The sequence below is a fragment of the Jaculus jaculus genome, chromosome X (genome assembly GCF_020740685.1).
Source record: "Jaculus jaculus isolate mJacJac1 chromosome X, mJacJac1.mat.Y.cur, whole genome shotgun sequence".
NCBI lineage: Eukaryota > Metazoa > Chordata > Mammalia > Rodentia > Dipodidae > Jaculus > Jaculus jaculus.
Genome location: NC_059125.1, coordinates 102,499,842 through 102,514,399, shown reverse-complemented (window position 1 = coordinate 102,514,399; position 14,558 = coordinate 102,499,842). Strand labels below are relative to the sequence as shown.

The 14,558-nt window shown below is 35.2% G+C and overlaps 1 protein-coding gene across 3 annotated transcripts in view; it reads right to left on the bottom strand.

The window, feature by feature from the left end:
- Col4a5 (collagen type IV alpha 5 chain) overlaps nucleotides 1-14,558 on the bottom strand; it is a 240,158-nt gene that overhangs the window by 62,658 nt on the left and 162,942 nt on the right. For all 3 annotated transcript variants that reach the window (XM_045140190.1, XM_045140191.1, XM_004659142.2), the window contains exons 26-30: nucleotides 13,932-14,024; nucleotides 13,736-13,840; nucleotides 12,759-12,856; nucleotides 11,158-11,308; nucleotides 6,095-6,208 (exon numbers count right to left, since the gene is read on the bottom strand). In XM_045140190.1, coding sequence (XP_044996125.1) covers nucleotides 6,095-6,208; nucleotides 11,158-11,308; nucleotides 12,759-12,856; nucleotides 13,736-13,840; nucleotides 13,932-14,024 — 561 coding nt within the window. The remainder of the gene's footprint in view (nucleotides 1-6,094; nucleotides 6,209-11,157; nucleotides 11,309-12,758; nucleotides 12,857-13,735; nucleotides 13,841-13,931; nucleotides 14,025-14,558) is intronic.

Here is a 14,558-nt window from a genome sequence, read left to right as displayed (position 1 = left end):
GGCCTTTATTTTTTCTTAAGGTGGGGTTTCACTCTAGCCCAGGCTGACCTGGAACAGTTCAGATTGTTTGTCTTTTTCTTTTTTTCTTTCTTTCTTTTTTATTAGTTTTGTACTCAGTGAATACAGTCAAGTTGGTACATTATTAGCCTCCTCCATATCCTCCCCCTCCACAGGGACCCTCGTTGGGGTATATGGGTCATGTATTGTGGGGTTAACAATCAGTTATGGGTAGTAGGAAATGTCTCTGTGTAGCCTGACCCCACGTGCGGCTCTGACTTTCTTTCTGCCCGCCCGCCCCCCTCCGCAAATTTCCCTGAGCCTTGTTGGATTTATTTTAGGTCCATTTTAGTGATGAGGTCTTCGGAGCCTCTGTGTCTTTGCATATCTGGTTTGGTAGGAGTTGATTGTTCTTTATTTTTCTAAGACAATGGATCTATATTGTGGAAAAGACAAATTTTTCACTCATTGTTTATTATGAATGAATTTTTAAAAATGCAATAAAATTATTAAAACTTGAAACACAAAAGAAAAATGGAAAATAAGTGTACATTTTGGTCATTAGTGTCAAGAAATTTGATTGTGCCATGAAAATGCTATATAATATTTTTCAAATGCTTTACTCTCAATTTTGGTCCATATCCCTTTGTAGACTAATAATAGGTTATGATGTGACACTGGCCCATTAACCACAGTTGGATTTGCATTGGTTTATCATAATATGAGTTAGTGTCCTCTTTAAAGTGATGAACTGCTAAATAAGGCACTTTTGATTTTGTTTTGGCTTTGGTGTACATGCTGTTTCAATAACATATTGTCATTAGTTTCTATTGTTAAACCTCTTTTATAAAATATTTTATTTATTTATTTGAGAGCGAATGAGAGAGAAAAAGGAAGATAGAGAGAGAGGATGGGCGTGCCACTGCAAACGAACTCTAGACACGTATCACCTGGTGCATGTGGCTTTACGTGGGTACTAGGGAATCAAACTTGGCTCCATTGGCTTTGCAAGCAAGCTCCTTAACTGCTGAGTCATCTCTCCGCCTGTTAAAATTTCTTTTTTTGCAGTTTTCTACCAGGATTTTACAGAAAAAATGATATTGAAAAGTAATTTCTCCAGATGTGGTAACTTATGCCTTTAATCTCAGTACTGAGAAGGCTAATTTAGGAGGATTGCCACAAGTTCAATGCCAGCCTGGGCTATAGAGTGAGTTATAGATCACTCTGGATTACAGTGGGACACTACCTCAAACTACCTAAACTCCCTTAATATTAATATAACTGTGCCAAACAAAATTAAATAAAAAGCATCATGTATGTTCTCTCTCCTGTACCCATCAACTGTGTGACTTAGGTGAGTCAGTAAATATTGGTGACTCTCATCTTCTGACTGAGGCAAAACTGAGTAGAATAACCCAAATAATCATTCCTAGTGTCTTTGTAACAATATAAACTAATTTTATTGTTGAAAATTCATAGAAATTTATTTTAGAAAGAAAAATACACTGGTTTTTAAGATATTTTAATACCTTCTTTTAGCATGACCTTAAGTTGACAAAATTTATTTTAAAGACTTGAGAATTTAGCTTAGCACAGTAGTCATTGTTCCAATATTTCAATTTTACAGTAATATACCATAAAAATGAAGAGAAATTTAATTTTTCTATCATATTTTGACATATGTGACGATGAAAATTGTAAGTTCTATATAAACTGCTACTTATTGTTATTTTATATCTCTAATAGTTAATAGACAAGTCATCAATAGAAATAATTTGTTTTGAAATTTATTCCAAGAATGCAGGTATATGAGATAACCAACAGGAACTAGGGCTGAAGAGATGGCTTAGTAATTAAGTCACTTACCTGCAAAGCCTAAGGACCCAGGTAAGCCAGATTCACAATGTGGTACATGCCATTCTACCTCTCTCTTTCTCTCTGTCTCAAATAAATAAACAAAACTAAAATATTTTAAAAGGAAACTAAAATTGTATGGAGCAATCTTGGTTTTTCATGTTTCGAGCATTATGTTTAGATGTGAATTTTGAGAAAAATTACAATATCTGGTACAGTAGAAGCTCAAGGGACAGGGACCTACAGAAGCAAAAGTAAGTTAGTAAAAGAGTCATTAGACTAGGAAACAAAACTAATCACAAAAATATTGGATTAAAATACCCAATAAACAGAAGCTACTACTTATCAATTTATTACTATCATGCACTGAGGCTAACTATGGTACCAACATGGCTGTCTACACACTATGCACACAACTAATAATAATAAAAAAGAAAAAACTGTGTTTGGCATTTTCGTAGATGTTCATATAGCTTACTTTATGAATTCAATGTATTTGTCCATTCTTTAACATTCACAAAAAATAGTATTTTGGGGTGAAAGTCAGTTTTACACTCAATTATCTCTGACTTTTACATTGCTAACAATAAAGATTTTGGTATTTAAGGGTCAGTTAGAAGATAACTTTATTAGAATGTAATTTTATTTTATACTATGGCAGGGCAAGTGGAGTAAAACAATACCAGTAGATGAAAATGAGTGAACAACCATGTACTATGCAGATTTCTTTCTTCATTGTTATTAATAGGAACATATAGTTAGCTATACTTTCTATAGTATGACCTTTTCTATAAATACGGTCAGGAATAAGCATCCTGATAATATCCAGCATGAAAAATCTCAATTCAACTTCAAAATATCTACTGAATCCCACATGTAATAACAAAAACCATAGCAAAAGTCTTCCAAAACTATGCAGAAGTATACAAAGACTGAAATTTTACTGGCAGCCAAAGGCAGATATTAGATATTAGTTGGGGGAGGAAAAAGGTGAAAACTATGCACACATAAACACACTTACTCTGAGGATTTCATAGCTATATAAATAGTTATAAATCTATAATACATTCTACTTAATTTATGAAATTGACATGGATAATTCTTGGGGGTTTGATGTCTGCTTTGACTAATAGTAGTGAAAGTATTTTTTTTTTCTTTTTAGGTGATTCAATTAGACAGTTTCCTGAACTGCACAAGGATTACAATATATTTGGTCCATGTTAATACATGATGTATGGACATAGAGTATATTTAACTTAACTATAAAATGAGTCAGTCATGAATGTCCTAACAATCTACATTAACAGCCAACACAAATAAGAATTAACAGCCTTGCCGGGTGTGGTGGCTCACGTCTTTAATCCCAACACTCAGGAGGCAGAGGTAGGAGGATTGCTGTGAGTTTGAGGCCACCCTGAGACTACACAGTTAAATTCAGGTCAGCCTGAGACAGAATGAGACCCTACCTCGAAAAACCAAAAAACTAAACTAAACTAAACTAAACTAAACTAAACTAAACTAAACTAAACTAAAATAAAATAAAATAAAATAAAATAAAATAAAATAAAAAAAGAATTAACAGCCTCTATTTGTGGCCTGAGTTAGTAGGTCATGGGACACAAAGCATTTTGCTTGTATTTTCTTGTCAATTTTTCTTGTATTTTCTTGCTGTTGGATAAGCAATTGATATTCAATAGGGCCTTAATTTCTAAATATGTGCTAAGTTGTATAGCTTGCCTTAGAAAAAAATCACTAAAATAAGAAATAAAGTTTCATACTTACAAAAAGAGAGAAAAAAACCAGCAGATAGTAAAGCTAAGTGAATAATAAGAAGAAATGCAAACATTTTGCACTGGAGCAGTAACAACAGAGAATATTTCACATGAAGTTAACTGTCGCAAAGTGAAATGAGTATATTACATAAACTCCTTATAATTTTGAAACTTAGTATTTAAGTCATGTAGTGTATTTTAGACTTAATAAGATATTATGAATAGTCTTGATAATTACCCAACAATTAACATATAAGTACAAACATTAAAATAGGTCATGATAATATTCTGCTTTCATGATGGAAAGGAAATTTACCTAAAAATAACTATATGTGACTAGTATAGAGTAAGAATGATCCACCTATGGTGAAAAAAAAAGTGAATTGAGAACATTTCTGTATTGAGTATACTTAATACATTTTATGCTATTTTGACTACTAAAGATTGTTAATTGATTTAGGTGTGTGCTGAGACAATACTATGTAGACTTTATAATCAATATTCCTATAGTCTACAAGAAAGATATATCTATATTATGACAGAGATAGAAAAGATTAGAAGGTCAGATGAATGAAAGCAGATTAGCTAAGTTTGAAAAGGTATAAAACATATGTAGCCAAATCTGTATTTTATTCAGATTCTTGTTAATAATGTTTCTTTTTATTTTTACTCAGCTGTGACTTAAGAATTCAGAATGCTTCCATAAGTTCATGCAATTTTTGGAATTGAAATGGGTAATAAAAACACAATTGAAGTGATGAATTCATTTTAACTACCTTATGAAAGAGCAGGTGAAGCCTGTAATGGCCAAAACTAAAAATACTATTCTTCAAGATCCTGCTGGTATGCTAGTTGGGCATGAATGTATTTTTCATAAGTGATAAAGCAACTATTTTATAACAGCCTGGTTCAAATCATGACTCTAAGTGTTCTTATTTTTCAATCAGTACAATGTACCTTAAAATCAGTTTTTTTTTTAAAAAGGACATGAAAATAGCTTTCCCATGCTTTTTATAATGCTAATAACTATTCAACTATTTCTAGATTTAAAACAATATTTACTTAGTAGAGAGAAAGAGAAAGAGTGTGTGCGTGTGTGTGTGAGAGAGAGAGAGAGAGAGAGAGAGAGTGAATAGGTACCTCAGGGCCTCCTACTATCTAATTCCAGACACATAGTCCACTATTTGTAGACTTAAACACGATAGCCAAAAAATGCCTATAATCATCTAAGGTCAGAAAATGCATTTATGTTTGAGTAACTACAAGTGCATATGAATTATGTCACACTTTCTGATGTGTCCAAATGTTCAAAGAATGATTAGGTATTCCATATTTCTTCTTACTTTATCAGTTATTATAGTGCTTTGAAATAATATAATGCAGACCTCAAAATGGCCCTTTCTATATCTGCTTAATTAAAATGAGAATTCACATCACCAAATGACTAAGAAATCTTTATCTCTGAATACTCTCATACAAGCATAGAAAAACATATATTTCATTATCTATAGAAGCAAATCACTAGGTTTTATATTGATGAAACTTTTTTGAGTAGCTGATAAAAAGTAACATTTTCAATAATAATAATAGATGATTGGGCTTTTGCGTGAGAAGGAAAAAACTCAGTAGCAAAGGCCAGTAAGTTAAAAAGGAGATATAAAGGGAAAAGAAAGGAAGGGTGGAGGGTACTTAATAGGTTGGTATTGTATATATGTAAGTACAAAGATTGAGATGGGGAGGGGATATGATGGAGAACGAAATTTCAAAGGGAGGGTATTACCTTTGGATATTTTTTATAATCATGGAAAATGTTAATAAAAATGGAGAAAATAATATAAAATATCTGCTCTTAGCCGGGCATGGTGGTGCACGCCTTTAATCCCAGAGGCAGAGGTAGGAGGATTGCCGTGAGTTTGAGGCCACCCTGAGACTCCATAGTGAATTCCAGGTCAGCCTGGGCTAGAGTGAGACCCTTCCTTGAAAAAAAAAAAATCTGCTCAGTTACACAGTGCTTCCAAGTCTGAGGCAAAAGGGGCAGTGAGTCAACTACATTAAAAAAGAAAATGAAATGAAATGCTTAGTATATTTCTTTACAGAACAATTTTGTGGAGCCCCTACTTCAGTACTTATGTACTTAAAATGCAAAGATGTTCCATGGATAAGGATGTGTTTGTGACTGCTTTAAAGCTGCTCAAGCGTGAAAGAATGAGCACTAGGAGCTTAAGTTCCATGCTTCCAAAACTCTCTCTTGCTCAATGATTATATGGCAGTAGTAACTATGCCATCATCAATTTGTGCTATTGGAAATACATAAATTTTAGATGAAAATAAAGAAAAACACCAAGAATTTAAATAGCTCTTCTGTGGTGACATATGATTTTTCATTTTTACAAGATAAATGATCTTTTAAATCAATTTTCTGGAGTCTATTACATTCATATATGAGAGAGGCACATCTCTTGCAATCTTACCAGGTTGGCCTATCGGCCCAGGAGTCCCTGGTGGGCCTGGGGGTCCCTGGACACCAATTCCTGGTGACCCAGGAGGTCCTATTGGCCCAGGTTGCCCAACTGGTCCAATATCACCTTAAAAAACCCAAACATAGTTTAGATATTGAAAGTAACAGCTTTTCATTCAGAAAAAGAAAACACTATACTTAGGTACCCAAAGTAGAAAATCTATTAACATTTATGAACCTTATAATGTAATAAGCAATTAACCCCAGTACTTAACCCCACAAAATAAGTCAAAAGAGTATAAATAACACCTTCACTCTAAATATAACTAGTTTTTGGGAATTGTTTATAACTTTAAAATATATTTCAAGTACTTAACTTTCAAGATTTTCCTTTTATTAAATCTCAGGGTTATGGCTAAAATATGTTTTAGCTGCTAACATCATAACTAAAAGATCACTTTAATAATAGAAACTTCACTATTAACTCTCCCCATCTTTGATCACTCCAACTTTTTAAAACTTTTACATGTATTAAAATTTCAGTGTATATCTGGTTCAGTTTTGACAAATTTATCCAGTCATATAATTGACAATAAAATCAAGAGATGGCTTAGCGGTTAAGCACTTGCCTGTGAAGCCTAAGGACCCTGGTTCGAGGCTCGATTCCCCAGGACCCAGTTAACCAGATGTACAAGGGGGCGCATGCATCTGGAGTTTGTTTGCACTGGCTGGAGGCCCTGGCGCGCCCATTCTCACCCCCTCGCCTCGTTCTCTCTCTGTCTGTCACTCTTAAATAAATAAATAAAAATAAACAAAACTATCAAGATGCAAAAAAGTTCCATAATTTCCAAAGGGACTTTGCCCAACTGTAGTCAATCCTTCCCGTATTTCTATTTACTTAAAATCACTAACAGTTTTTCCTTTTAGAATGTCACAAATGCATGTGGCATGTATCCTTTCGAGTATGTCTTTCATATTATATATACTCTATTGTGTAAATACACTGCATTTTGTTAGTCTGATCACTATTTCTTAGACATGTGGGCTGCTTCCAATTCGTGGTGATTTTTTTCTCATATTTAAAATTCATGTACACAGTGTGTATACAGCCATGTTGGTACTATCATTAGCCGCTTCCCTGTCCTCCCCCCTCTGCAGGGACCCTCCTTGTTGGGGAAAATGGGTGGTGCATTGTGTGGTTAGCCATCAGTTATGGGTAAGAGGTAATGGCTCTGTGCATAATATCCCAACATGTGGCTCTAATAATCTTTCCGTCCCCTCTTCTGCAAATTTCCCTGAGCCATGATGGATTTGTTTTAGGTCTACTTCAGGACTTGGGAGCCTCTGTGTCTCTGGTAGGAGTTGAGTGTTCTCTGTGTCTGTCTCCTTCACCCTTGTGCTGGTACAAGAGGGCCTACACCTATTAAATTCTGTCTTGGTGATTTTTTTTTAATTTATTTGAGAGCGACAGACATAGAGAGAAAGACAGATAGAGGGAGAGAGAGAGAATGGGCGCGCCAGGGCTTCCAGCCACTGCAAACGAACTCCAGACGCGTGCGCCCCCTTGTGCATCTGGCTAACGTGGGACCTGGGGAACCGAGCCTCGAACCGGGGTCCTTAGGCTTCACAGGCAAGCGCTTAACCGCTAAGCCATCTCTCCAGCCCTGTCTTGGTGATTTTTAATAAGCTCGTATGAACACTGATTTATAGAATGCTGTGTGATGCTGCCTATATGTCTTTAGCTAATACCTAGAAGTGGAATTGTTGTTTCATGGGGTAAGACCAGTGTTTCACATTTTTAAATATATTTTTTTTGTTCATTTTTTTTTATTTATTTATCTGAGAGTGACAGACACAGAGAGAAAGACAGGTAGAGGGAGAGAGAGAGAATGGGCGCGCCAGGGCTTCCAGCCTCTGCAAACGAACTCCAGACGGGTGCGCCCCCTTGTGCATCTGGCTAACGTGGGACCTGGGGAACCGAGCCTCGAACTGGGGTCCTTAGGCTTCACAGGCAAGCGCTTAACCGCTAAGCCATCTCTCCAGCCCCAGTGTTTCACATTTTAAGAAACCACTGCTGTTTTTCAAAATGAAAACACCCAAGCATTTCTTTACCCTGGTGCCAGAAATTGGGCTGATTTTAAAAGAAGCTGCATCTTCTTGGATGCTCACTAGCAGTACAATACATTTCTAGTTACTGCAAATATTTGGCAATGTCTGATATTATCACATGACTATATTTTTACATGCACTTGTCATTTGGATGTATCCTGTGGTTAAATATCTATTGAAATTATTGCCTACTTTTCCCATTGTCTTTTATTTAAGTTGAGACTTTCTGATTAGTTTTAAGAAGTTTTATTGTAGTCCTATTATAAGTACTCTATTTAATATATGATATGAAAATAAATTATTTTCATGAAATCCAAATTATCCTTCTATTTTCTTTTAATGTCCAGTTCAATAGTTATTATTATTATTATTATTTGCAATTTTTTTAAAAAATGAGGGAAACCCAACAGACTGAGATTTTCCTTTATGTGTGTGTGTATGAGAGAGAGAGACAGACAGAGAAAACACTGGTGTTCCAGGGCCTCTAGCCACTGTAATCAAACTCTAGACGTGTGTGCCACCTTGTGTGCATGTGTGACCATGCGCCCATGTATCACCTTGTATGTCTACCTTACGTGGGATTTGAAGAGTCAAACATGGGTCCTTAGGCTTCATAGGCAAGTGATTTAAATGCTAAGCCACCTCTCCAGCCCTCAATAGTTTTTGAGTAGGTTCTGATTGCAAATATTGTCTCTGATGCTTTCATGAAAAGTAGGGACAACAAAGTGCTGCCTAGGGGGTAAATGTGACCTACAGACATCTTTGCAAATTCCTTGGGCTGAGAATAGTTTCAATATTTTAAAAGTATCAAAATCATAGTATATGACAAAATATGTGACCAACAAAGGGATAGAAGCCAGGACCTTCAGCATGGTAGGCAAGTTCATGAAGATCTACAGCCCAAAGATGTTATCTTAGTAGTGGTTTCAGTTACACAGTTGTATTTGTCAATACAGAATTATAAATTATAACCTTTTTTTCAATAGATACAAAGAAGGATAGTTAGTTTGACAGAAATATAACAAAGAATGTTGGTAACAACTGATAGTAGAATGTCAGTGATGGGTGCATAGTTGTTACTGTAATGAACTTTATACTTTGTGATATATATGAAATTCTCTTTTATGGTGTGAAGGATTTAACCTGGGCTTTTGCACATACTAGGCAATTCCTGTTTCACTGTGCTATACTGAGAGCCTCTATGTTTGTCATAAAAACAAAATTTTGGCAGGACCATGGAGGAAATAATGAGTTAAACATGAAGCTACTCTCATGGTAAGCCTGACAACCTGTACCAGGGATATGGTGATAGACACTGAGGACAATCAAATATATTAAAGCAGAAATCAAAAAGTTTCTGAGAACACAACACTAAGGTAGACTTATAACACACCTGGCAAGGCTCAGAGAACATTGCAGAAGGTAGAACAGAAATACCGTAAGAGCCACAGGGTGGGAAGGAGTATCCTTAGGCATTGCTACCCTGCCTCAGAGAGTGAATGTTGTATTCATAGTCCATAGGCCCACAGTAAATACCAGTGACCCCACTGAGGAGAGACCTCAGTGGTATGGGGCTGGGGAGGATAGGACATAATAAGAAAATAGGAAGGGAATAAGAATTGTCCATATAACAATTTTTCTTTGATTTTTATTTATTTATTTGAGAGCGACAGACAGAGAGAGAAAGAGGCACAAAAAGAGAGAATGGGCACTCCAGGGCTTCCAGCCACTTAAATGAACTCCAGATGTGCGCGCCCCTTGTGCATCTGGCTAATGTGGGTCCTGGGAAATTGAGCCTTGAACCAGGGTCCTTAGGCTTCATAGGCAAGCGCTTAACTGTTAAGCCATCTCTCCAGCCCTAACAAAATTTTTAATTATTAAAAATTGAAAACAGTAAAAATTCTGGCAGGAGAAAAAATGTTGATTGTAGAATTTAAGCATTAAATACATGGCCACTCACTGTGTGATTCATTTAATTTTTCTTTACATTTAAATATTTTTAAATAAAATAATTTTAAAAAGCTATACTAATAAACCTAAACCTATTTCCATCAAGCTAACAAAAGTTCAGGAGCTTTTCTAGCATATTCAGGAAGGCTTTTGGGAAAGCAAATACACATGTATTGCTGGTAGAAGTGTGAAATTTTAGAAATGAAGAGGAATTTGACAATATTTAGAAAAACCATGTTTGTTATTATATGTGTGTGTGTGTGTGTGTATGTGTATGTATTATGCACATGCACACCAGAAATAATGTGTATGAAAGATTATTCACTATGGCATTATTTGTAATAAGAATAGACTAGCAAAAATCCATAGTGGCAAATAGCAACTAGAATAATTTATAGCATACTCATGAAATTAAGTACTAAGGTAATATTCTCTTTTAAGTATGAAGATGTCTAAATACTAATTTGGGCCAATACACAAGACATAAAATGCTATGAAATAAACAAAATGACAAAAATGCAAAAGGCATTGTTCTATCCTTTAATAAATTCAAAAAAATAAAAATATTCATATTAGCTAGTATATTTGTAAAGGAACTAAACACTGGGCATATACAGGATGGAGTGGAGCCATGTGGATGTGGAGAGAGTAGAAGGAAGACTTATGGTTGTTTATTTATATTTATCCCAGGATCTCATGTAACCTATGCTGGCTTTGAAATCACTGTGTAGCTAAGGCTGACATTCAATTCCTCCTACCACTGCCTCTCAAGTGCTGGGATTACTGGCCTGTACTACCAGACATAAGACTGTGTTACTTTTATATAAATACCTTCTTATTATATATCTAATAAATGAAAAACAAAAATAATCAATGAAAGATGAATAAGAGTATAGCCATGACAAAGGAGCATCATGGCTTTCTAATTGACTGGGCTAATTATTGCTCAAATTTTATCAAATGTTTCAATTTCTTTAAAAGCTTAAAGTAACTGAGAAGTAGCAAGAGCCTCCATACCTTTTGGTCCTGGTAGCCCATCCAAACCAGTGCGTCCTGGAGGACCTGGAGGTCCTGGGAAACCACGATCACCTTTTGGACCAAGTGTTCCTTTGAAACCTGGGAATCCTGGTGGCCCAGGTGGCCCAGGTAACCCAAATCCTGGCTCCCCCTTAAGTGCACACATGACAAAATAAAACAAAAACTCCCATGACTTTCCTGATGCTTACAGTTAAGTATAGAAAATTCAAAGCAGAAAACACAATATAACGCCCCCTCCATGGTGAGAAGGGAAGGATAATCAAATTAAACTTAATTTTCATGGTAGAAAACATCTGGAAGATGGGAAACTGAGTTCGGTAAAACAAATGAGGTGGACTGGTTTCAGAATAAGAATAACAGAAAGGGCATTAAGATTTAAATAACAATCAAACCAAGTTAGGAAATGTTATTACAGACTGAGTATTAGATAAGTTAAATTACTGCTTTTAATTTGGCTAAGCCTTATAATGGTATCATGGCATTTGGATAAAATTTCTACTTAGATAGAGAAGAATACTGAAACATTTATAGATGAAATAACATGATTTTGAGGTTTGGGTTAAAATATTGAGAAAAGAAAAAAATAGTACAAGGAAATGTGATTAAATCTTAATAATTTTGTACTTGGGTAATAGCTACATGAAAGTTTATTATATACTTCATTTTACTTTTAAATATATTTTATTTATTTTTATTTTTAATTTTTGTTTATTTCTATTTATTTGTGAGAGAGGGAGAGAGAATGGGCACACCAGAGCCTCCAGCCACTGCAAACAAACTCCAGATGCATGTGCCACCTTGTGTATCTGGTTTAAATGGGTACTGGGGGATCAAGCCTTGAACTGGTATTCTTAGGCTTCACAGGCAAGTTATTAACCACTAAGCCATCTCTTCAGCCCATCACATTTTACTTTTGGGCTTATTTGAAAATATTAATCATAGAAAAAAATAAACCAACAGAGAAGTAGTTTTTGTATGAGATCTGGGATCATAGTCAGCTATGTTTTTCCTATGGAAAATAAGTACTAATAATGAAACCTGGTACAGTTAAATTAACTAAGCAAAGAGAAAATACAGGGAAAGTCAGGTTAATTACATATCACAGCAGTTGGCTGAAAGGCAAATGAGGAAAATTTGAGGTTAGATAAGATACAATAAGGGGAATAGAGAAAAAAACAGAGTTATAATTATTACTAAATAAATGGTATTGATTTGTATTAGCATCTGTGATGGAACTGGGACAGAGTATGTGAAGGTCTTCATATATCCAGCACCATTTCAACCAATTATCACACAGGTATCACAGATATGAAATGGGATAGTAACTGTATAGAGAAGCATGAGAGAAAGTAATGCATTATCTCATAGTCAGTAAGTGTACAGACTCAATAGGATCAGAATGGTTTTTGATCAAAATATGGACTCTTAACCTATTAAAGATAGTTTGGGATTAAATATTTTCAATAGTGATATAGGTAACTTTTATTATAAAGACTTGAATTTATGTCAAAGTTAAAACAGGCATTAGGAAAGTAGGTTAGATATTGATGTGAAAAGGGGTGAATAAAAATGTCCCAGACCTTTGGTCCTGGAAAGCCTGGTGGCCCAGGAGGGCCTTGTAGACCAATTCTCCCAGGTGTCCCAGGTGCTCCTGGTGGTCCTGGAATTCCTGGAAAGCCTATAAAATGATGTTATTGCTTTAATCTTCAAAACAAAGAAACTTTAAGAAAGAGAGCCATGTTCTCACCTTCTCCAATCATGCTTTGTACACTAGAATGTTAAAAGCTCATTGATATTCTGGATGACCAGAGGCTTACAGACCTCTGATGGCCTCCCAGAATCACTTTAGTGTTTATCTTTCACATAGTGCTCATGTGAGTCAAACAAGATATGTGAAAAAAATATAGAGTAAGTCATACCTAAATATGAGGAATAAATCCCACTCAAAAATACAGAAGAGCTTTTATTATGCTTCTAACTGGATATATAGTATGATGAAAATGCCAATCATATAGTTCTGAAAATGAACTAGAAATAACTGCAGATATTAAACACACATAAAATGAAATCTGACATTTTTAAAGCATTTACTTGTAGTAGGGACATATTTAAGAACTGTCCTCATACAAATGTGTACCTTTGACATTTATGAAAATAAATACTGTAAGAAATAAAAAACATGTTCAAAAACCCTAACATGTTCAATAAATTATCTTAGTATTTTTACTTGGTGATAAAATATTGCATGTATATATGCTGTAAATCTGTTTTCTGCTTACTATGTTGCTAGGAACTGTTCTAAATTCTGAGAATATAATGGTAAGCACAAAATGTTCTAATTTCTATTTTTAGTATATAAATCAATTTTTTTATAAAGCAGTAATTTTTATTACTGGAAAGTTTTCAATAAAGACCATGAACTTGAAGCATATACACAATGTGACTTTTCAATATTTTTATATTGCACAGAAAAATGTTACATGTAATGTTTTATCATCAATGAATAGAATCATACTATTTAGCTAACCTACCCTGTCCATTAGCCAGTCCAACATACCTTTGGGACCTGGTGGCCCAGGAAGCCCAATCCCAGGGGTACCGGGTTCTCCTTTGCTACCAGGTATTCCTGGTAAGCCTGGTTGCCCTGGGAGTCCTGGGTCACCTGTGAACAAGGAGAAGTTTTTAAAAGGGAAATGTTTGATGAAATATGCCAACAAATGGTGAGGATGTTTCAAAATGAATTCTGTACAAACCTGGAAGACCCACTTCACCATCTCTGCCAGGAGTACCAGGCATACCAGGCTTCCCTGGCTGAGTTATAGTCTGGCCTGGATCACCTTTAGGACCTGCAAGCAAAAGTAAATTAGTATGGAGTAAGAAGTATTCACTTGAGTAACAATCTCTTAATAAAAGAAAAAGGAAATCATTAAAAATCTTTGAAAATGAAAGCTAACCAAAAAAATCACAAAGAAACAATCCTACAGTAAATGTTCTAAGAAGGTATCAAGCATACAGATGGAATTTCAAAGGGAAAGAGCAGATGCCAGAAAAATTTATACACCTCTGTGATTGAAGGTGTTTGATGATTAAGTTTAAAATGTCAGCTTGAATTAATTAAGGGATACCCAGAATGCTGCACAAGTAGTATTTCTGGGCATGCCTGTGGGATGTGATTCCAGAGAGACTTAAATTTGTATCAGTAAACTGAGTAAGCAGACCTGCTCTCACCCAATGTGGAACAGCATCATCCAACTGCTAAAAGCCAGAACACTGCAAACTGAATGGGCTGAATTTCTCCCAGCCTTTTTTTTTTCTCTTTCTCAGCTGGAATGCCCATGTTCACCTGGCTTGGAGCCTCAGAATGTATTTCTCTCTAGCAT